The sequence below is a fragment of the Mus pahari genome, chromosome 10, assembly GCF_900095145.1.
Source record: "Mus pahari chromosome 10, PAHARI_EIJ_v1.1, whole genome shotgun sequence".
NCBI classification, from domain to species: Eukaryota; Metazoa; Chordata; class Mammalia; order Rodentia; family Muridae; genus Mus; species Mus pahari.
In genome coordinates this window covers 102,386,934-102,408,329 of record NC_034599.1, presented here as the reverse complement: position 1 = coordinate 102,408,329, position 21,396 = coordinate 102,386,934, and the positions used below count along the sequence as shown (strand labels likewise).

Genomic DNA, 21,396 nt, shown 5'->3' with positions numbered 1-21,396 from the left:
AACCCCTGGATCCCAGCCCAAACCCACCAGGACTTACCACTTGTCCGGGCAAACCTGGAGAGCCTTGTGGACCCTGGGGAGGTGTGGTGGGGGGGACAGATATAAGGTCATATAAGGTGAGGGACAAAGGACACGGGAGAATGTGGAACCTGTGGAACACAGGAGCTACAGCATGGTATCCCTACCACAACTCACTCACCACGAGGCCAGAAGGGCCAGGAGGGCCAGGGAGTCCCACAGCTCCAACAGGTCCAGGCAGACCCTGGAAGAAGGAGTCAGGACAGTGGCAAACCCACAGTGTCCTTGTGACCTCCCCCGACAGCTACGCCACTCACCCGTCCTGGGGGTCCTGTCTCTCCAGGCTCCCCCTGTAAAAGACCCAGAAATCACGTGCTCAGCTCCATCGTGAGAACAGACATACGTGGCATCCCCCTCCCTCCTTCCTCTGTACATCCCATTCCCCTTCCGCGCCTATGCTCACCTTCAGGCCAGAAGGCCCCTGGGGTCCTGCAGGGCCAGCAAGACCCTAGAAAAAAAGCGTGAAGACAGAACACAGGGTTCAGTGTTGTCTGTCGGGGTTCCGGGATTCTCATGAACAAAGCCTGGCTCACCAACAGAGACAGATGACTGTCCCCTCCCTCTCCTACCATCACTCACCGGGGCACCAGGTGGTCCAGGGTCTCCATGGCTACCCTATTGGGGAGAGTCTGATGAAAGGAGCCAGCCCCACCCAGGGAAAGCAGGCAATGTTTTTTATTGGCGTTTGGCACAGGATAGGAACAAAATGAAGGTTTTAATGTACTCACCACTGGGCCAGGGGTCCCCCTCGGGCCCTGAAGACCCTGCACAAGGAAGGGGCTGATGAACCTTAGACAAGGCCTCACTTTGGCCTGTCCCCACCTTCTGAGGACCTTTGTCTGGTGAGCACCCTTATACTGCCCACCTCCCCAGCACAAATGGCCATATACCTGTGGACTGCCCTTACGAATAGCTCGTAGACATGCAGACATACACACAGTAAACCTGTCAGGCACCTGTGTCTGCAATTTGCACATAGGCATAGCCCTCCTCCCTCCTCCCTCCTCCCTCCTCCCTCAAGAAATAAACCCAGCAAGGGGCTCAGATCTAAGGCCAGTTACTCTTGTGGCCAATCCACTCACGGGCTTCCCTTCAGGTCCAGCCACACCACGCTCTCCTGGTAGACCCTGTAAAAGAATTGGTCTAAGAGCACCTTGCCCTGACACCCAACCCCCACTTCTTCATGCCCACTCTGCCCCCGATGGCCAAGGATAGAACTTATCTCCTAAGAGCAGTGCTGACTCCAGCCCTGCATATATGACAACACATGTAAGAGCCATGGTCTCGTACACGTGTGACTTATGGGGCAAGAACTCACTGGGTTGCCATCATGACCCTTCTTTCCAGGCTCTCCCGCATCTCCTTTGATGCCTGGTACACCCTGCAAACAGAGCATCCTGCCCTGAGCCCCATTCTCTGCCATACGTGCACATATATATGCAGGCCGCTCATGGCATGCTTCACAGCGAGATGGCATAGTAGGGTAGGAAGCCTCACCCTGTCTCCTTTAGGTCCAGGGCCACCATCACTGCCTGGTTCCCCCTGTTTAGATGAGACGTCAGGTCAGGCCCGAGGGGCGTGGTAAGGCTTGGGTCACAAGTTGACCCCACACTGACCTTGGCACCCTTAAGTCCAGGAGGTCCTTGCTCTCTAGCCAGTCCAGGGCCTGGCCCTTCAGTGGCCACCTATAAGTACAAAACCACAGAGGGAAGATGAGTCTGTCATATCGGTGTGACAGGATCGGTACAGGTCCCAGGATCACACACAATTATGGGGGTCTCTGGAGCCCAATCTCAGGGTAGTATCATCACCGGTCACAAGGCTGGGTGATCACCTTGGGGCCAGGAGGGCCAGGTGGTCCAGGGAGGCCGGGAAGGCCATCTCTGCCCTGCAGAAGAAATCAGGAGGCTGTGCCAACCGATAAAGACTCCGGGAAGTCCCTTCACAGTGTCTCCCCAGCACGCACCTGCTCCCCACGTTCTCCTTTCTCTCCCCTCTCTCCCTGGGTACAAAGAGCAGGGAGAGGCCAATATTAGTGGAAAGGTCGGCCTCTCCCACCATTCCCCCACTCCTCCTGGCCAGCCCCAGGCTCACCCTTTCTCCTGGCCTTCCTGCTTCCCCAGAACCACCAGCCCGGCCTGGGAGTCCAGGAATGCCAGGCTTTCCAGGTTCCCCCGCAAGGCCAGGTGGGCCAGGTGGGCCCCTCTCACCCAGGGCCAGGCCAGGAGGTCCCTGAGGGCCAGGGTCTCCACGCTCTCCCTTCAGCCCACGTTCTCCAGGAAAACCAATGAGGCCCTGTGGGAGGAGAAGGGTGAATGCTTGTGGCTGTAAGAATGTGCCCTCCACCAAGGACACCCACTGAGCATTCAGCACTTACCTCCTTGCCTGGAGGGCCTCGGTCACCAGGGTCCCCCTTGGGGCCAGGTCTCCGCTCAGGCACTGGCAGGAAGCTGCCAGAACTCTCATCCCAGTTGTCCACAATCTCCCGCAGGGCCGACACCTGAGAGTGGTGAAGGCACAGAGGAGCAGCAGGCCTGGAGATGCTACAACTCATCGGCAGGGCCCTATGGACACTGCATGTCTCTTAGGGCCCCACTGGACTCTCCATCATCTCCTGAACAACCTACCTTAATGCCAGCAGTTTCCAGCAAACGCTCCGCATTCTGAGGACACAAAGATGGTAAAGAACGAGTCAGGCAGGAGAAGGGCCTCCCTCCTGCCCCACATTGTCCCCTGAGAAAGTGTCTGGAGGTCGGGAGTGAGGCCTATCTCTGACAGTTCTCCACCACCTCTGCTTCCTTGAATGGAAGCTACAAGAACCCGGTGGTGCAAGCTACAGAGGACAGAGGGCAGAACCCATAGAGTCAGACGGCAAGGGGAAAGAGAGAGAAGTGACTGCCAGGGTATGCAGACAAGGGTCAGTCAAGGGCCGGGTCTTACTCACCGGCAAGCTCCCAGGTTCTCCTCGTAGGCCACGTTCTCCAGGAAGGCCCTGGAGACAAGAAATTGGCTACTGGGACCCAGTGGAGGCGGGGGTGGGGTGGGTAGTGGATGTCGGGATATGTGTGCATCTAGTGGGAGGACGTAGCTCCATGGACAGATGAAAAACGTAGGAGCCTCACCTGTTCCCCCTTGGATCCAGACTCTCCACGGTCACCCTGGAGAGAGAATGACCCAGCAGGAACATGTCTCCTAATCCTGCCCAGCCCTGTATCACACTCTTTACCCAACACAGATACACAAACTCACCTTAGGACCCATAATTCCTGGGACACCAGGGAAACCCTGAAGTATGAAGGAACATGAAGGGGTCACATAGGTCAAGGCACCCCAAAACAGTAGCTCAGGATGCATCTGGTCCCACGTCCTACAATTACCCTAGACACTCACCTGGCCAGGAGGACCGACCTGTCCTGGGAGACCTGGAGGACCCTGGAGTCCAGGACTGCCAGGAGCTCCACGTTCACCCTTGGGACCATCAGGGCCCTGTGGAGAATACAGTTACTATCCAGGGTCCCAGGGAGGAGTGGAACCATATTTCTCACAGGGTCATGATCAGGAACCACAGAATATAAAAAAACCCAAGCACTCACTTCTCTTCCAGGGGCACCCGAATCTCCCTTTTCTCCCTAAGGAAAATAAGGCTTTTTAGACACGGTCCGATCTGAGGCCACAGGATCCTCCAAGAGAAGGGCTTACCTTCCTTCCATCTTCTCCAGGGTCTCCAGGTTCTCCCTGTGGGCAGAAGACCCGTAAGCCCAAATGGTCTGGCTTTGAGACCATCTCTATAGACTTCAGATGACTGTAACTGAATCTGTACCTGTAGCTTCATGGCTGTGTGTCTTAAAGTACTTGTGTCTGTCCATCCCAGCAACATGCTGCATGTTCCAGGGCAGCCTATGTGTGCCTGCATCCATGTATACATGCTCAGGCCTTCCTCCTGTAGCTCTCTGTATGTAACTCACATGCATGCAGACACAGTAAGAGTCCATGCCTTATGAGCACACCTATCCATATGTGACTTAGCGGATGTACACAGGGCTCTCTATGCCCTCTATCTGCATGCCATGGCCTATGTCTAAGCATGAATCTATACATATACACTTGGGTCCCCAGTTCCTTAGAAACTTTATGTTTTGGCTTGTGTCTACAAATCTTACATGTATTTCAATATATGTGGTCACATGTATATTGGTGACTATTGCTATAAACGCATGTCAGCATGTCCTCAGCTATGTCATAGGCGAGCCATGGGACTTTGTCTCACTACATCTTTGTCTAAATGTAGTGTTCAAATGTTAGCATATCTCCACATGTCATTGAATATGGCTTGATGCCCACATGTCTGTCGTTCTCAACCTGGTTTTGTGGCTCTTGGACTGGACAAGTGGCTGTGGCTTATCTTGTCATACACTGCTCCTCCTGAGCTGACACGCACACAGATCTAACTCACTGTGTCCACAAGGCTGCCTAGGTGTGCCCTAGAACACAGTCAAATGCACTGTCACATCAGGGCTTTGTTTGGTGGTGGTGCATGTCTATAGAAGTCAGTACATGTGCTCCGGGTGTTGTCTGTGTTTCTGGGCCGTGTGAACACGTGGGCCTTTCTTGGCAGGTCTGGCAGCACTGTCTTAAACACACTCACATTTTTCCCATTCAGGCCTGGTTTGCCATCATCGCCTGCCTTTCCCTGAGGGAGCAGAGAGTTGGTTAGATCTTAGGGCTCAGGTGACTGTAGAAGAGGCTAGAGGGGTGGTCTGAAAGCGAGACTCACCGGAACTCCAGGAGGGCCAGGGAGACCAGGGGGGCCATGTTCTCCTCGAAGGCCTGGGAGCCCCTGGGGGGAAAAATCACTGTTAGGATTGAGAAGCTCTCTGGGCTGTCCCTTAGGACATGGCACCCCATAGCCCCAGGGTCCCCAGTGTAAAGATTCAGAGGTCTTGTAGAAATCCCCTGAGACCCAGATCCTATAAGTCAGGGGCTCTCTAGATTTGATTCCTAAAGGAAGAACTCCAGGACCATTCTGTTAAGATGTGTAAAGCAGCAGTCAGCAAGGGGTCAGGTGACCTGCTGACTAGGGACAGAGATCCAGCAGAACCATCTGTCCTGTTCTCATTGATTGTGATGACACCCATGAGACCTCTCCTGGACCCCCAAGTCACCGGCCACCTTGACATCTCCCCGGACTTACATCTCTCCCGGGGTCCCCAGCTTTGCCTGAAGCACCCTAAGAAGAGATTCAAAGTTAGGCACATGGGACGAGGGTCCTTGCCCATCAGCAGGCAATGGTTCCTGTGAACCCAAAACCTACAGGTGATATGCCCCACACAGGAAGGCTCTCTAAAAGAACACACAGAGAGCATGTGGTACCACGACTCAAGGCTATGACCCAACAAGTGAGATAAAGGCCCACAGGACTAAGAAAACTGTCACTCACGTGTAGCCCTGGGGGGCCAGGGGCTCCTGGTTTCCCATCCAGCCCACTCCGGCCATCCAGCCCTGGGGGTCCCCGATCACCCTGAGGAAAACACAGTGGCAGGAAGCCTTGAAGACTGAGGTGGGTCCTCGAGCCAACTCTGCCTCTCGAAACCCATCCAGTCCTCTCACCTTGTCTCCTGCTGGGCCTCGAACACCTGGGTCTCCCTGGAGGGAACAAGGTCAGATAGAGGATGACGGAGCAATGGATGGAGCAGGTTAAGGGGCAGAGCACACACTCACCTGTGGGCCTGGGGGTCCCCGAAGTCCATCAATGCCCTGAAGACAAAAGACAGAAGAATCAGAGTGAGGTTTTCCAGGATTGTAGCCCCCGCCACACGCACACACGCACACACACACACACACACACACACACACACACGCACACACGCACACACGCACACAAGGCTCATCACACTGACCCTTTCTCCAGAGGCTCCAGGAGGGCCAGGGTCACCCTTGGGTCCTCGGGGACCTTCTTGTCCAGGCTCTCCCTGTGGCAGAGACAGGTGTGCTGAGGGATCAGCACCTCATCCACTAGGGACACTTGAGCCATATCTTGTCACAAGGGCCACTGGACACTTCCCAGACATGAAGCCTCACCCCTACCCCCAGACCCCTGTACCTTGTCTCTGGATTCAGTGCCTGCATCCTCCTGTAGGACAATGATCAATATGAGCCCTTCAAGAGGAAATCCGAGGCTTGGAAGGGGCAATTTGGACAGGTGTCAAGGGGCTGGGAGGGAAGTAGGTTGGGCAGGGAGATACAGGAGGCAATGGGGCTAGAAAAGGGGGTGCCAGAGGACCAGACCTAACTCAACACCTACCAGCCGTCCGGGGGGACCTGGGGGGCCCTGGAAAAGGAAATTATTAGCATCAATAGGAGCATCCAAGTTCAGAGTTGCCCAGGCTCAACTCTGTCCCCCAGTTCCAGAAAGTGTCCCAGTGCCAACTCCTAGAAGGTAGCTAAGGCAGCTAAGCCTGCACGGGGCCATTAGTGCTTCTCCCTGATAACTTCCAGGTCTCTTGCCTGAACGATGCCCACGATGGCAGCCCACACAAGCCCAGGTGCAGTACTACTCACAGGCTCCCCACGGTCACCCTTGGGTCCGGATGATCCAGGGCTGCCCTGCAGAAGGCCAGGGGGTCAGTCAAGGCAGACAACAATTGGGGAGAGATTTAGAAGTACCATGAGGGTTCATGGGGTCCTGCTGGCCTTTGGGGAGTTCTCCCAGAAGAGAGAAGGGAGGTGAGGACTGTGCGGGTGACCCCTTGGAGGATGAGGTGGGAACTGGATGAGTGAATTGGGACTGAAGTCAGGGGTGAGGGGCCACAGGTTGAGACTCACATTCCGTCCATCTTCTCCAGGATCTCCCTGGTCCCCCTTCTCACCCATAGGCCCCCGCGGCCCAGGTGTCCCCTGAACAGAACAGGTTTGAGGCATTTTCAGGTTTTCCCATTCTGCCTATGTCTGCCATCACCCCCAAATTCATGAGAGTTTCCCATCACCCCACACTTCGTGGTAGATAGATTCCCCTCTCTTATCTCATCCCCCCACCCAGAACCTCTCCTCACTTTCCAGTCTAAGTTTTCTCCCCACTCTTGCTCGACCCATTATTTCTTCCTGTGAAGACTCACCCGGAGGCCGCGGTCACCTGCTTTTCCAGGCAAACCTGGCTCACCCTGGTGACAAAGAAGAAAGTCACTCTGTGCAGGTGGGCTAGGGTCTACCTGACTCAGTAGGCATGGACAGAGATGGCCTGGGCACGGGCTGGACAGGAGCCAGAAGATGGACAAAACTATCTGCTAAGGTCCTAAGGTCCTTGGGGTCGTGATTCTCGGGTAGAGGATCAAAAGCCGCAGTGTGGGGAGGAGTCTCACCGGGGTCCCCTCGTCACCTTTCTCTCCAGCTTCACCCTGTGAGACATGAAGGTCAGTCTTGGTCCTAAGGCCCCAGTGATGCATCCCAACACCCAGGATACCCCCAGATCCAGCCTCTCACGTCTCTTCCTCGGGGGCCAACGGGTCCTGGAGGACCAGGTCGCCCAGGCTCTCCTTTCTCTCCAGGAGGCCCTGAGTCACCCTGTCGGGGAGACAAGAAAGAGGGGGTGCACAACTCAGATAACAGGCAGCCTTTGAGAGAGGAGGGAGCTCTACCAACCGCGGGCGTCATCCAAGGTCACAGGTGTCATCCAAGGTCACAGATACTTACTGTGGGTCCTGCCCTGCCAGTGAAGCCAATGGGACCCTGAGAGAGCAGGAAGGGGAACAGGCTAGTCAGAATTCTAGATACCTTTCCCTCCACCCTCTGTCACATACCCCCAGCCCCATATTTAGTCACCCTGACTCCAGGGTCTCCTTTGGGGCCAGGGTCTCCAGGAAGAGCCAACCCAGGTGCGCCCTGTAGAGGGAATGATCAATATTCAGGGGTGTATAGCCTGCCTCTGTCCCACCCCCCAACATGCTGTCCCCTCAGTCACCTGCTCTCCTTTGCTTCCAGAAGCTCCTCTGGGCCCAGGGAGCCCAGCCTCTCCCTAAAGGTGACAAAGGCTATCAATGCTAGAACCAGGCACTCCCACAACCCAGCAATCAGGCTACAAGCCTTGTGATCTCTAGGTGGGACCCAAGATAAACTCTGTGACCTTGACCTCACCCTTTAACCGCCTCCAGACATACCTTCTCTCCTTTGGCTCCAGCACCACCAGGACCCTGAAAACAAACAGGACGGAGACAGCTCAGCCTTGATTACAGATCATAGGACCAGTCCCTCCAGGGACAGAGATTTATGAAGCTGGATGTCACAGAGCTCAGTCTCTGCCTGTAGGTCACAGACAGGCAAGGGCTATACAAAATGGGCTGACACCTGACCCCATGTTCATGACCTCAAAATGGTTATAGGGTCAGAGGGACAGGGCTGAAGGCAGATTACAGCATCCAGGGGATCACAAAGCTGTGCCTACCCAAGGCCACTGCCCCGAGCAACAGTTTGTATCAGTGCCCCAGAACCATGCTGGATCAGGATCCCATCTGTCCCTCACTCACCACTGCAGGATCCCCTGGGCGACCAGGCTCTCCCTAGGGAGAGAGGACAGGGACAGAGACAGGTCAAAGGGCCACCTAGGAACTGAAGGTCCAAGCGTCCCATCTGCCAGGAAGTATGACGCCTGTAACCTACCTTTTCTCCTCGGCGGCCAGCGGGTCCCGGTGGCCCCTGTACACGGAGATATTGTGAGCCCAAACAGGGAAGGAGGGACCAAGGGAAGCCTCATCCCTGACCCCTTCCACAGTCACAGACTTACCTCAGGACCCTCCACTCCAGGATGTCCAGCAGCCCCAGGGAGCCCCTGGAGAAAGAGAAATATTGGTGTTGCTCTGGGTGGGTGGGGGCAGGTTAGAAAGGGGTCCCAGGGGATGGGACTGGGATAGGCAAGAGTGAACCTCATGGAGAGAATGGAGATCCGTTCTGTTCTAGTCAGAAAACCCCGAGCTGGAACCTGGAGGCTGAGGGCTAGAGCCTGCACCCCTGAGCCTGCATCCCTAAGCCTGCAACCCCGAGCCTACATCCCTGAGGATAGGTGTCATTTGCTGATGAGTCGAAGGGCTCAAGAACAAGAAATCAGAACTAGCAGGGAACATAGAATCTATAAGTCAGTTGGCACTGAGGTCAAGAGCTTACCTGGGGTCCCATGGGACCAGGATGTCCCTGTTCACCCTGGGAGAACAGAAGAGGTCAGAACTGAGCATGGCCCCGGATCCTCCCAAGCACCCCCAGGTTCTACACACCTTTACTCCAGGCTCGCCAGGGGTCCCCGTCAGTCCCCGATCACCCTGAGGAGGAAGAGGAGGGGCACTTTCAGAGAAACCCCAAATAAAGCATACAGATTCCCAACTACCAAAACCACAGCCTTTGAGCTCCTCAGAGCTGTATCTTCTAACCCTGAAGCCCCGAACACTGAAGCACTATGGGAAGGTCCCAAACTATAACGTCACACCTGAACACACTCCGTCACAGCAGGTACTTACTTTGGGCCCAGTAATTCCAGGAGCTCCCCGAAGACCCTGGAAAGGATGAACAGGGAGTTCAGGGACTTAGGTTTGAGTGTAAGGGTAAAGGGAGTTGATGGTTGAAGGCTGAGATGGGAGCTAACTCACCGGCTCCCCTGGGGGCCCAGGCTGTCCTGGGAGGCCTGGGCCTCCATCCTCACAGTCACCCTGAAGGAGAAACAAATGACAGGGAAACCCAGGGGAGGCCCTGCCTATGGGCCACCCAGAGGTCAAGCACCTACCTTTTCTCCCTTCTCTCCAGGTCGGCCAGCTGGGCCTTGGGGTCCAGGGCTTCCAGGAAGTCCCTTGAAGGAAGTAAACAAAGCCATAAGAAAAAACTAGGAAGGCCGACACTCAGCCACTGCCCCCCAAGAACCCCAAGGCCCCCTCACCGGAAGTCCAGGGTCACCTTGTTCACTGGCACCAATGCCTGGTCCCGGGGGACCCTAGGGAAGAACAGTGGGTCAGGAGACGGCCATGAGACTCAGCCTCCAAGCCATCCCCAGGATATCTGGCTCCTCACTTACCCGTTCCCCACGATCGCCTTTGTCACCCTGGAAGATAGATATGACCCCATGACTCTGAACCATACCCTCATCCCCAAGATGCAAGGAAAGTTATTGGGTCAAATTTGGTTAGACAAATAATGGGGACCGGGTATGGTGGAGTACCCCTTTAATCCCAGCACTTGTGAGACAGAGGCAGGCAGATCCCTGTGAGTTCAAGGCCAGCCTGGTCTACAGAGTGAGTTCCAGGCCAGCTAGGGCTATAGAGAGAGACCTTGTCTCAAAACCTTACCCCCAAAAAAGAATAGCGAGGAACCAAACAGTGGGGGCTAAAGGTCAGAAGAAGCAGTAAGGGTTGTATGGGTTCCAGTGAAATCAGCAGGTCTGATTCACATGCTATTCATAAGACTATTTGGGGTCATGCTGTCACCTTCACTGATATTCCAGGAAGCCCTGGGGGGCCACGGGGTCCTGGGTCCCCCAAAGGGCCACGAGGTCCAGGGGGCCCCTGTTAGAGGAGACAAGACATAAGGTGCTTTAGAACAGGCTGTCACTTCCCAGCTGGCCTCCACATATCCTGAGACTTACCGAAGGTCCAGGGTCCCCTTTCTTTCCAGGAATCCCTGGCCCTCCACCACCAATGATTTGCCCAGGTTCACCCTGTGTGGGCCAGAAAGCAGTTCTCAGGGTAGGGAAGGTGGGAGACCCCTTTCATGGTGTTCCAGTTCTTAGCATGCTTCAGGGTCTGGCCTGGGGCACCCCCACTCCTCCAGGGAATATCCTGGCCCCGTTTCCCTTTCACCTACCGGCTCCCCCTTTGGGCCTTGAGGCCCTCGTTCTCCCTACGACAAAGCAGAGTAGAGGGGCAGTAGTTAGTCTTAGAGAGATCCTCATGAGCCATGGCTGGCCCCAAGCCGCAGTCTTTCGCCCTAGCAGGCACTGGGATGGCAGAAAAAGAGCACTTACCTGTTCCCCACGAGGGCCAGGCCACCCTGGGGAGCCCTGAAAATGAAGGCCAAAGACAGAACAGTCAAAATTCTAGCACCCATTCAAGGACGTGTCCACCGCTGATGGCAAAGGCAAACCTTGCTCACCTTAATGCCAGGAGACCCAGGAACTCCAGGGAGGCCAGGACTGCCTGGAGGCCCTTCTGGGCCAGGAAAGCCCTAGAAAGGCAGAGAGGTCAGAGCAGGAAAAGGTCCTTCTCCAGTGTCCCAGTGTACATAAAGAGCTCCATGCCACCTACCACGGCTGCAACCCCACAGGCTCCCAAGCGTTACCAGAGCCCAGTGGTGGGGCAGAGGAACAGCAGCTGTCAGCTGAATGGCTCTCATGCCAGCAAGAGCCCAGCCTCTCCAGGGGATCCTAAAGCCCTTTCTGCCCACTCCAGAACCTCCCCCTAATCTGGTATGCTTTATAATCTTCACTCAGGCCTCTAAGAACGTCCTGTGGATATTATTTATTTATTTATTTATTTATTTATTTATTTATTTATTTATTGAGACAGGGACTGGCTGTAAAATCTGGCTTAGCCTAAAAGTTGTGTCTCATCCTGCTTCTGCTTCTTGGGTGCTAGGGTTGGTTACAGGTGTGCACCACCATGTCCAGCTCTAACTCTGACTCGTACTGCTAACTCTGCTTCTTCCTTTTTCCCTACACCCTCCAGGAAAACTAGTGGGAGCATCCTGGTGGGAGCACCCTAGAGACAGTCGATGAGTTCCACACTCACCCTCTCGCCTTTTGCTTGGGTACTTCCAGGAGGACCTTGAGGGCCTGGAGCACCGGTCCTGCCCTGAGTGAGGAGAGCAGGTAAGGAGGCTATAAGCCAGGCATAAGAGAGGCAGGGGTGGGGAGGCACTCACCGGGAGACCGGGGGGACCAGGAGGTCCAGCCTGTCCTTGCAGTCCCTAAAAGAGGCGATCAGTGAGTCTTGTGTTATCCATCACCCTCTGCCCCATTGACTCCCAACCTGCTGTTCACCTCCATAGAGTGGCTTACCATCACTCCAGGCTCCCCCTTCTGGCCCTAAGAGAAGACATGTCAGAAGAGGGTAAGAATAACCAGGTCTAGCTGTGGCCTTTGCCCACCCATTCAACCCTGGCCACTTACCTTTGGACAGTGCACAGCACAAGGCCCTGTTTGTGGCTGTGGACAAAGAACTTCTTGAGACCAGGAAGTTCTAAAAGAACCCCAAGGTCCCCTCTATACTACCAGTCCCCAAAGGCCTTCTCCAAACCTCTATGGTCACAGCTGCCTGACACAGGGCTACAGCCAGATCACTGACTGCTCTGTCCAAGCCTGGGCCATTATCCACAGCAAAGAAGTTCTGGATGGGGTCCATGCCTGGTGCTAAGCGACGCAGCTGATCTGGGTCAGCTCCCACCAAACTCAGCGCCATCACCTTGAGCCCTAAGAAGAGATCCAGCAATCTACATGACAACCTCACTGGGGCCACCTCTATTCCCACGGCCCCTCTCCAACAGTCCTACAGCTCACCAGAAGCCTGGGCCTCACGAATGGGGCTGAGTATGTCCCCTCTCAGAGGCTCATCCACTAACAGGACCATCACGCCTTGCACTTGCTGACGGCGACCAGGAGCATTGGATGCTAAGAGGTATCTGTGAGCTGTGGTCATGGCTGTGCCTGGGAAGAAGGGCGTGTCAGAGCCCCGAGACACTGAACCTGACGGGAAAGCCCCAGGAGTTCATGCTGATTGTGGTCCTTACCAAGGTTGTTACCACTTGGGTCCACGTAGGGGATGTCACGGATCTTTTGCAAGATGACGCCAAGATCATGGGAACTATTCAGTGGGAACAGTGGGGAGGGCCGGTGGCTGTAAGTCAACAGGCCGACCTGGGTAGGAGCAGACACAGGACAGGGAGGACATGTGAGTAGGACAGAGATAGAGACATGGGAGGTGTGAGCAACTCAGAACTGCTAGTTAGGGGGTCAGTTACGATAGTAGACTAGGAGACATAATCCAGAGCCTGGAGGAGAGCTGGAGAAAGCCTGAACCCAAAGAGGGATGGCGAGATGGTGGCTGGTCAGGAACCGGTGGAGGGGAGGGCCAGGAACAGGTGGAGTCTGACTTTCTTTAGAGCCAAACCTGAGCAGCCTGTGGACCAAGAGGCCCAAGTGCAGACACCAGCCTTTCCAGGACCCTCCTCACAGCCTCTGCGTTGTGAGCATTGTCTTGAGTGGCATGCAACAGGAACACCACGTCCACCGGGCCATGGGGACACGCTGCACAAAAGAGCCGAGTTACTAGGATTGTCAGCCATTCCATGGTCCCCTCGGGCTTCTCCACGGTACCTTCCGTACCTGGCTTTTGTGTGACAGAGTCCTCAGAACCTCGTACACCGCTCTGGATAGGTGTCAGAGAGAAAACATAGGAAATCCCAGGTTCCAGGCCTGTCACTCGGTGGGAGCTTGAGATACCTGGCAGTGTCTGCGGGGCCCCGGTCACTTCTACAGAGGAAGATTTGGTTAAACAGGAACTTCTCTATGGAGCCCCAATTACCACCTTCTGGTCTTCCCCTCACCCTGGTCAGTTCCTCTGAGCGGCCGCCAGGACAAGATATAACTGGATGCCCCAGACACTGGGGTCCAGGTCAAAGTCACTGAGTCAATAGAGGTGTCCACCACACGTAGTTCAGTGCTCGGGATGTGAGAGGGCTCTGGAAGAGTAATCAAAGACCAACGGATCTAAGACTGGATGCAGAGAGCAAGAGAGAGATGCAAGATTCTGGAGCAGGTTCATCTTAGTGAAGCATCATGGGAGATCACGCTGGGGTCTCCGTCAGGACCTTAGGGGAGGGCCTACAGGAATCGCTTAGAGTCTGGAGTGCAAAAAATTAGGGCATGTCATCAGCGTGGGGGAAGAGCACACCACAGGCTGGTGAGTGCTCTGGGACGCTCACCAGTGTATGCAGTCACCTTCCTAGGGCGACCTTCTCCAGTCTGTCCCAGGACACTCAGCCACACTTGGTACTTTGTTGCTGGCTCCAGTCCAACCAGGTTGTAGCTGTTAGACTCAGGTCCCAAGGTCAGGGACTGTTCCTGGCCACCTGAGAGAAGTATGGGTGTAAGGGCCAAGAATATGCAGAGGGTGGTGACTGATAACAGGGGTGGAGGTCCCCATCTCACTGACTCTCACCGATCTCACTGACCCATCACATCCATTCTCCCAACCACCTTCCTCATTCATCTTTACCCTGTTCACCAGGTGCATCTCCTCAAGGCTGATCACGTCCACCCACCTTGTTGATTAAGCCCCCTGATGCTTTTGATTCTGCAGATGTGGCTGCCCACTCCTTTCAGCAACTTTGACGACTTTGCCCAGAGGCCACCTCCCTTAATTGGTCCCAACTCCCTGCTCTAGAGTTTCTCACCCTCAGGTTGCCAATGCAGACGGAAGCCTGGTGCTCCAGGTACTGGCTCCCAGCGCAGCCTCAAGGAGTGCTCCCCACTCTGCACTACTTGAAGAGTCTCCAGAAGTGCTGGGGTCTCAGGCGCTTAAGAGAAAGCGTTACAATCAGGGAGGCTCTACCCTCTAGGCTAACCAACCCCTCTGAATACATTTCTTCCCCAGACTTTACCCACACAGGCCCACTATAAATCCTTGATCCCTCTCCAACACCAGCACAAATCCTTCCCCAAAAGCTCTATCCCTTGAACACAAGCCCCACTCCAAGACTTCTTCCAACCCAAACATCCTCCTACGTGTGGTGATGACAATGGACACCGGTGCACCCTCTCGGTCTCCAACAAGCGCCGTCACTCTCACGGAGTAGCTGACACCTCCTTTGAGACCCGGTATCTCTGCAGACTCTTTGTTTCCTGGGAGTATCTGGTGTCTCATAGGGCCACCTGGCCAGGCCAGCAGAGAGTAAGAGTTAGGGGAGCTAACCAGAGAGGGCACTTGTAGCCAGGAAGGACAAGGATGGAGACCTGGAGCCTTACCTTCACTACGTCCCCATGACAGCTTATAGGATGTGGCCCCAGGGACTCCTACCCAAGTGACCCGTAGAACATCACTGGAAGCATTAAGGATTTGCAGTTTCGACACACTGCCCACAGGCTGAGGAGCTAGGGACAGAGGCAAGGTAAAAGTGAGGGGCCACTGGGCGTCTAGCAGAAACAAGAGTGGCAAGGCAGGCATAGGTAAGAAGACTGGGCAAGGGTAGTGTGGCCGGGTCAGAGGAGGGAACTCTGAGGGAAGGAGGTTAGTGTTTCGGGGGAGTGTAGCACGGCCAAGGTCACAAACGTAAATGGACACTCAGTAACCCTGGGTGGCTCAGGATGGACAGGGAGGTTACTGAGCAGCAATGGAATGAGCAGGGGCAGCCATCAGAAAGACATAGCGGGCTGGGTCAGCCATGGACTAGCTGGCCGGGATCCACTCACCAGTCCTCACAACCACAGAGGCGGGGGCGCCATCCACACCAGCTACGTGGGTTCTCACACGCACTATATACTCTGTGTCTGGCTCCAGCCCATCTATTTCAGCCACTGTGGTATCTCCAGAAACCAACTGAGATTTCTCTGGACCTGGGATCAGGGATGGAGGGAACCCCAGGACTTGTCAGACTGGACCCCAAAAGAATCCTTAGCCTCCACTGTATTCAGAACCTCCTCCCATAGCCCTCCTTAAACCCCTGCCTCCTACCATGGCCTGAGTGCCAGGAAACCCTGTATCCTGTGGCACTGGGAACCCCAGGCCAGGTGATGCTGACAGATGAGCTGCCAGCCTGAGTCACGTGGACTCTCCTCACTGGGCCCAGTGGATCTGGAGAGGGAGACAAGGCTGGTCTGATGGGGAGGTGGGGAACTGTTTGGCAAGGGGAGGCTGCGAGTGTTTACAGAAGGCAGGGACTTCACGAAAGGGCAATGAGGGGTTTACAGTAGGAAGCCAAGCCGTCAGGTAGCAGCAATCTGAAAGACAAGGTCTGACTGAGAGGGGTCTATGGAAGCATTAGGGGACCATGAGGACATCAGGCAAAGGACAAAGTCAAGGTCCAAGGAGAGCTGGGTCCAACAAAGGAGGAGGAGGAGGAGGAAGAGGAGGAGGAGGAGGAGGAGGAGGAGGAGGAGGAGGAGGAAGAGGAGGAGGAGGAAGAGGAGGAGGAGGAAGAGGAGGAGGAGGAGGAGGAGGAGGAGGAGGAGGAGGAGGAGGAGGAAGTGGAGGAGGAGGAGGAGGAAGTGGTAGGTTCTGAGGGACGAGTAGCAGAAATAAGAGCAAGACAGAGGGAGCCATGGGAGAGACAGATGACAGTGAAAGGGAAGGCTCGAGAGTAGGGATGGGTAGGCTGGGACTCAAAGTAGAAATGGTAGGGATGTACACCATTAAGGGGGCCATAGAAGTCTAAGGGGCACAAGAGGCAAAGAGCCAGGGGTCCAGGTCAGTCTCTGACCAGTTCGAGCGACGATGACCACAGGGGGCCCCTCTTCTCTCCCTCTAAGTGCTGAGACAGCGACTTGATAAGAGGTGCCAGGCTGCAACCCCAGGATGTCCGTGACAGTGGAGTCTGGGGTCAGTGTCTGGCTGGACTCTGGACCTGGGATCAGAGAGAAACGACGGCCTGGTTTCTGCATGTCCCCTTACTCTCCCACACTCTGAGAGCTCCCCTCAGCAAACAACCCACACACTCCACACTGACCACTGCCTGTCCTCCAGCTGATCCGAAATCCACTGGCTCCAGGGACAAGTCCCCAGGCCACCCTAATTCTAGTTGCATCTGATGCCACAACCCGCAGTCCTGGGACAACAAGTGGGGCTTCCGAATCTGGGGATTAAAGATAGGGGTGAAGGGTCAGTGTGAAGACAGGAAGCAAATCAGTTGCCATCTCCCATAAGTCTCCTAAGGTGCTCACCTCTGTGGATCGTTAGGGTACTGGCATCACCTTCCTGAGCGCCCACTCGAGCAGACACCCGCACCGTGTATCTAAGCCCGGCTCGAATGTCATCTAAGTCAAAGGTTGTCTGGCTCCCAGGAAGCAACAGAGTTCGCTCAACCCCTGAGAAAAGGCAGGGAGGGAAGGCATTGGGTGGGTAGCACACAGGGATCTAGCACAGTAGTCAGTGATAGGCAAGGGTACCAAACATCGTGGGAGATGGGGAGATTGGATGGGGAGGGGCAGTGAGAGAGGAAAACAGTAAGAGAAAATGATGTGGGTCTAAGGGGTCCATGATGGCAACATAGGATAACAGGAGGTCACCAATGAATGGGGACACTGGGTGACAGACAGGGCATTAGGACATAGCATGATGAGAGTCTGTGACAGTGATGCAAGTTGGCAAGTCACCGATAGACACTGACAGAGGATGATAGGTGAGCATTGGGGGAGGCAAGAGATCAGTATTAGAGGATCCTTAGTGGGGAGGCTATGGGAATGTAAGAGACTGAAGGAGCACTCAGGCAAAGAAAGAATCAAGTGACTGAGTCAGGCTCTGACTGCTTTGAGCCACAGTGACCACGGGGGGGGGGGCTCTTCTCCCTAGAGAGGGACAGCAGAGCTGTGGGGGTCGAGATGGATGAGCCACGACAGGGGTGTGGGCAGAGTGGAGATAGACAACTGAAGAGCAGGCTGGGGTGGAGGAGAGGAAAGACAGACCCTGAGGTAGTTCTGGGGTTGACAGTTCTTAGGATGCAGGTGGCCAAAAAGATGAAGGAGGCCGTAGGAACCAAGCCAGAGCGGGAGGGTGCTGCAGGCTGGGACTTCAGGATGAGGGGACTTTTCAGGCTGCTTCTGCCTTACCCTGGGTGGTGCGTACAGTGAAACGGTACTCGGTGGCCCCAGGGACTGGGTCCCAAGACACTCGTACCCGCTGCCCAGGCAGTTCTGTGGCTTGTAAATTCTTCACCGGGCTCACCAGCTGCTCTAGCCCTTCGAGAGAGGAGAACGTGAGGCTGGCTGCAGTCATAGACTTTCTGGATAACGTATAGACCTCCAGAGCCCTTACCTGTAGGAACCACGGTTGCAGGAGTGGCCACCTCACGGCCCTCCAGCAGAGTATACAGCGTGAGACGGTACTCGGTGCCTGGCTGCAAACCATCCAGCTGGTGGCGGGTCACATCGGGAGGCAGTTCTACTTTCTGTGGTGGTTCCAAGCCTGCAGGATGGCAGGACCAGGTGAGCCTCGAAGCCAAGCTCCAAGCCCTGCCCGCCCGGCTCTCTCCACTCCCACTGACCGCTCTCACGACGCCACTCCAAGCGGTAGCCGCGGGCCTCAGGCACCAAGTTCCAGGAGAGGAGGATGGATGTAGGGCTCAAGATGATGGGATGCAGGGTTTGCTCAACAGAAGATGCTGCCCAGGGCACATGGGTATCAGTGGCCTCGGTACCCTGCCGTGCATGCCCAGCCCAGCCTGAAAAAGGGGCCCAGGTTCCTCACCGGTGCGGGTAGTCAGAGAAGCGGCAGGCCCCACTCTGTGGCCAAATAGGGCGCTCACGGTCACCTCATAGTCCGTGCCAGGCTGCAAGTGATCTAGAAACACTGACCCCTGTCCAGGGCTCAGGTCCTGCTGCTGGGTTGGCCCACCTGTATGGATACACAGAGGGTTCAGTGGGCCTTATGGATGTAAGAATCGATAATTTTGTCAGTCCATGCCTCTCACTTACCACTGAAGTCCCGCCATGTTACACGGTAGCCACTAGCACCTGGGACCCTCCTCCAGGCCACCAGGAAGCTGTGCGATGTGATGTTCTGGAGGCTCAATTCTAGCCCTTCCTTGGCAGCTGAGGGAAGGCCCCACCAGGGATTGGTAAAGCCAAAAGTAAGAAGGGGTTTAGGGGCTGGGTGGTTAGGAGAATGGGGTCAAAGGTTGACAGAATTGCTCACTGGTCCGAGCTGTCCCACTCACGGCCTCCCCGATGCTGTTGGCGTAGAGGGCAACCACAGTCACTTGGTAGTCCGTTAGTGGCCGGAGACCCTGGAGTCGCGTGCTGGTCTCACCAGCCGGGACGTTTACCTGCCCAGGGCCAGAGGTCATCTCATTGTTCAGTCAAGTCCTTAGCAGCCACCAGTCACTATTGCTATCCTTACCTCCTGTCGCTCGCTTGGCAGCGGCTGCCCTAGCCCTGTCAGAGGCGTGTACTGAACCTTGTAGCCAGTCACAGGGCCACTGGCTGCTGTCCACTGTACTCGCAAGGATTGGCTACTTGGCTCAGAAAGCACCAGGTCCCGGGGCCCAGAGGGAGTGTCATCAGCTGTGAATGGGGTTGGGAGCAGAATCAGGTCAGAAGTGAGGAGTGCACCCCCAGGCTGGGGTCAGGGTACCCAGAACGAGCAGGAACTTACAAGGCAGGTTGACAGGCATACCACCAGCAGTTGTGCACACTCTCCTGGAAATGAGGGGCAACAGGGTCCTCAAGATGCTGAAGTCATTGACGAAGAAGAAGAAATCGCTGGTTGGCTGTGAGGCCACACGCTTCAGCTCCTCAGGGTCGGCATTCTTGATTCCTGAAGTGATGCCCAAGCAGGGCTCAGTTGCTTACACATTCTCTGAATGGTCCCCCACCTCCTCAACAGACCTCTCGCCTCAACTTGGTTCTCACCCACAGCAAACAGCTTGACTCCCTGCCCCTTCAGCTTTTGGGCAGCTGCGTCCACTAAATCTTGGGATTTCCCATCTGTGATCAGGATGCAGATCTGGGATGGGGGCCAAGAGCAGTCAGGGATGTTTCAGACATTTATTTTGGGGTCACATTTGCAGGCATGGTAAGTTTAGGGAACACCTTGGGGACGCCAGGACGCGTTAGATGAGGCAGGAAGACGCGGTCGGAAACGTGGTGAAGAGCGGCCCCCGTGCGAGTGTTTCCGCCTTTATAGCTGAGCTCTCGGATGGCTCGGATGGTGTCACCCCCAGAGCCAAGTGTATCCAGACCAAATTCTGTCCTGAGGGGAGGAAACGGGGTAGCACAAGGTGAGGGGTCATGATCTCTTCCAGCGCTGCCTCTGAGATGAGGCCTCTGAGATGAGTGAGCTCTGAGGGAGGAGCACCCTTGGTGCTAAGACCCCCGCCCTCTACTGCGGAAGCGTCCACATTAGCAGCCTTCTCAGTTGCTGCTTGACATCGTAATGTCACTGAGCCTCAACAGGCCTGGAACCCTCAAGGTCCCTAGCCTGGGGGTGGGGGCAGGATATCTGATTAAATAATTGTAGGAGGAAGGGCTCGGTTTCAGGACAGTGGACACTGGTCAGACAAAGCATTTCTGATGAACAAAGGGCTGAAGGGCTGGCAGAGCCCACACAGGCAGACTCCACTAGGAGCCCAATGCCTGGAGCGCCTGGACTCCCTCTCTCTATGCAGATCAGGAAACAGAATCAACCTGTCCATCCCCCACCACCACAACCCCAGGACACTGGCTGAGAGGAGTTTTAGGACAAGAACACTCTTCCAAGTTACCCCCACCTTTCTCCAGAGGAGGTGTTGGCGAGGGCCTTTCTGGGCTCTCCAAAGCCTGTTTCTAGACTCCTTCCTGTTAAGGGGTCTTGGAGCCTGTAGCCCTGACCCCATGTCGACTACTTACCGTGGATCATCACTGTACTGCACTGTGGCAAACCGGATGCCCTGTGCACTGACTGCTCCTGAGAAAGGCAGCGCCAGCCCCTCCAGGAATCCTCGCACTTCGCGAAAGTTGCTGCGGCCAATGGACGACGAGCCATCGAGTAAGAACACGATGTCGGCGGAATAAAGGCGTGTGCAGGTCACTGAAGCAGAGAGGAGAGAGATCATGACCTTTTAGGGACTACAGCCACTGCCCTCTAGGCACTGAGGTCCCCTGGGACTTGGGGACTGGGAGGACAATAGGCTTTATCTTCCTCTGCGAACGGAGCCCAGGTAGGCGTATTTCTGCCAGAGTTGGAGGAAACCGCAGTGGGGCTCTGAACAGAGCTTTTCAGGGAGGGCAGGAGCACCTTGGGGGAGGATAACCTGCAAGCAGGGGTGTAGCTGCGGGCTGAAGTCAGAGTGGAGGGACTGTTGCCAGGTGGCAGAGGACAGCGGATTCAGCCTGTATCTAGGGAGCTAGAATTTGGGTGCCAATGGGATAGGAGGCAATTTGAGGCACACAGTAGAATTCAGGGCGTTTAGGAAGAATCCATGAAGAGTTTGGAAGACTCAGCGGTGGAAAGGTGTCAGGGATAAAGTTTGGGTAGATGCATAGGTGACAGACAGGGTACGGAGCCCCGAAAGATGCCCACCTCTATCTCTGGGCTGGGCCCACACTCCCGGCGCTCCCACCAGGATCTCGGCAGCGCAGAGCGCAGCGACCAGGAGCCGCAGCCTCAT

The 21,396-nt window shown here is 55.5% G+C and overlaps 1 protein-coding gene across 1 annotated transcript in view; it reads right to left on the bottom strand.

Moving 5' to 3' along the window:
- The window catches only part of Col7a1 (collagen type VII alpha 1 chain), a 31,244-nt gene extending 9,848 nt beyond the window's left edge, over positions 1-21,396 (bottom strand). The window contains exons 1-85 of the mRNA XM_021206308.1: positions 21,309-21,396; positions 20,636-20,816; positions 19,841-20,000; positions 19,661-19,754; positions 19,404-19,565; positions 19,149-19,312; positions 18,945-19,074; positions 18,725-18,841; positions 18,498-18,644; positions 18,295-18,411; positions 18,066-18,215; positions 17,861-17,989; positions 16,976-17,119; positions 16,762-16,887; positions 16,516-16,659; positions 15,771-15,890; positions 15,509-15,652; positions 15,065-15,190; positions 14,825-14,971; positions 14,494-14,616; positions 14,023-14,169; positions 13,645-13,779; positions 13,424-13,570; positions 13,209-13,345; positions 12,829-12,955; positions 12,599-12,745; positions 12,339-12,511; positions 12,212-12,247; positions 12,101-12,127; positions 11,965-12,009; positions 11,832-11,894; positions 11,197-11,268; positions 11,069-11,104; positions 10,909-10,944; positions 10,691-10,762; positions 10,533-10,610; positions 10,124-10,150; positions 9,989-10,042; positions 9,839-9,901; positions 9,705-9,764; positions 9,576-9,611; positions 9,336-9,380; positions 9,229-9,264; positions 8,852-8,896; positions 8,728-8,763; positions 8,595-8,627; positions 8,229-8,261; positions 8,033-8,086; positions 7,894-7,953; positions 7,765-7,800; positions 7,555-7,635; positions 7,434-7,469; positions 7,191-7,235; positions 6,901-6,972; positions 6,637-6,681; positions 6,380-6,406; positions 6,179-6,208; positions 5,976-6,047; positions 5,797-5,832; positions 5,686-5,721; positions 5,516-5,596; positions 5,270-5,305; positions 4,853-4,915; positions 4,724-4,768; positions 3,778-3,813; positions 3,672-3,707; positions 3,469-3,564; positions 3,328-3,363; positions 3,201-3,236; positions 3,023-3,070; positions 2,706-2,741; positions 2,456-2,578; positions 2,173-2,373; positions 2,045-2,080; positions 1,913-1,966; positions 1,695-1,763; positions 1,576-1,620; positions 1,397-1,459; positions 1,161-1,205; positions 807-842; positions 658-693; positions 482-526; positions 336-368; positions 200-262; positions 38-73 (exon numbers count right to left, since the gene is read on the bottom strand). Coding sequence (XP_021061967.1) covers positions 38-73; positions 200-262; positions 336-368; positions 482-526; positions 658-693; positions 807-842; positions 1,161-1,205; positions 1,397-1,459; positions 1,576-1,620; positions 1,695-1,763; positions 1,913-1,966; positions 2,045-2,080; positions 2,173-2,373; positions 2,456-2,578; positions 2,706-2,741; positions 3,023-3,070; positions 3,201-3,236; positions 3,328-3,363; positions 3,469-3,564; positions 3,672-3,707; positions 3,778-3,813; positions 4,724-4,768; positions 4,853-4,915; positions 5,270-5,305; positions 5,516-5,596; positions 5,686-5,721; positions 5,797-5,832; positions 5,976-6,047; positions 6,179-6,208; positions 6,380-6,406; positions 6,637-6,681; positions 6,901-6,972; positions 7,191-7,235; positions 7,434-7,469; positions 7,555-7,635; positions 7,765-7,800; positions 7,894-7,953; positions 8,033-8,086; positions 8,229-8,261; positions 8,595-8,627; positions 8,728-8,763; positions 8,852-8,896; positions 9,229-9,264; positions 9,336-9,380; positions 9,576-9,611; positions 9,705-9,764; positions 9,839-9,901; positions 9,989-10,042; positions 10,124-10,150; positions 10,533-10,610; positions 10,691-10,762; positions 10,909-10,944; positions 11,069-11,104; positions 11,197-11,268; positions 11,832-11,894; positions 11,965-12,009; positions 12,101-12,127; positions 12,212-12,247; positions 12,339-12,511; positions 12,599-12,745; positions 12,829-12,955; positions 13,209-13,345; positions 13,424-13,570; positions 13,645-13,779; positions 14,023-14,169; positions 14,494-14,616; positions 14,825-14,971; positions 15,065-15,190; positions 15,509-15,652; positions 15,771-15,890; positions 16,516-16,659; positions 16,762-16,887; positions 16,976-17,119; positions 17,861-17,989; positions 18,066-18,215; positions 18,295-18,411; positions 18,498-18,644; positions 18,725-18,841; positions 18,945-19,074; positions 19,149-19,312; positions 19,404-19,565; positions 19,661-19,754; positions 19,841-20,000; positions 20,636-20,816; positions 21,309-21,396 — 6,723 coding nt within the window. The remainder of the gene's footprint in view (positions 1-37; positions 74-199; positions 263-335; positions 369-481; positions 527-657; positions 694-806; positions 843-1,160; positions 1,206-1,396; positions 1,460-1,575; positions 1,621-1,694; positions 1,764-1,912; positions 1,967-2,044; positions 2,081-2,172; positions 2,374-2,455; positions 2,579-2,705; positions 2,742-3,022; positions 3,071-3,200; positions 3,237-3,327; positions 3,364-3,468; positions 3,565-3,671; positions 3,708-3,777; positions 3,814-4,723; positions 4,769-4,852; positions 4,916-5,269; positions 5,306-5,515; positions 5,597-5,685; positions 5,722-5,796; positions 5,833-5,975; positions 6,048-6,178; positions 6,209-6,379; positions 6,407-6,636; positions 6,682-6,900; positions 6,973-7,190; positions 7,236-7,433; positions 7,470-7,554; positions 7,636-7,764; positions 7,801-7,893; positions 7,954-8,032; positions 8,087-8,228; positions 8,262-8,594; positions 8,628-8,727; positions 8,764-8,851; positions 8,897-9,228; positions 9,265-9,335; positions 9,381-9,575; positions 9,612-9,704; positions 9,765-9,838; positions 9,902-9,988; positions 10,043-10,123; positions 10,151-10,532; positions 10,611-10,690; positions 10,763-10,908; positions 10,945-11,068; positions 11,105-11,196; positions 11,269-11,831; positions 11,895-11,964; positions 12,010-12,100; positions 12,128-12,211; positions 12,248-12,338; positions 12,512-12,598; positions 12,746-12,828; positions 12,956-13,208; positions 13,346-13,423; positions 13,571-13,644; positions 13,780-14,022; positions 14,170-14,493; positions 14,617-14,824; positions 14,972-15,064; positions 15,191-15,508; positions 15,653-15,770; positions 15,891-16,515; positions 16,660-16,761; positions 16,888-16,975; positions 17,120-17,860; positions 17,990-18,065; positions 18,216-18,294; positions 18,412-18,497; positions 18,645-18,724; positions 18,842-18,944; positions 19,075-19,148; positions 19,313-19,403; positions 19,566-19,660; positions 19,755-19,840; positions 20,001-20,635; positions 20,817-21,308) is intronic.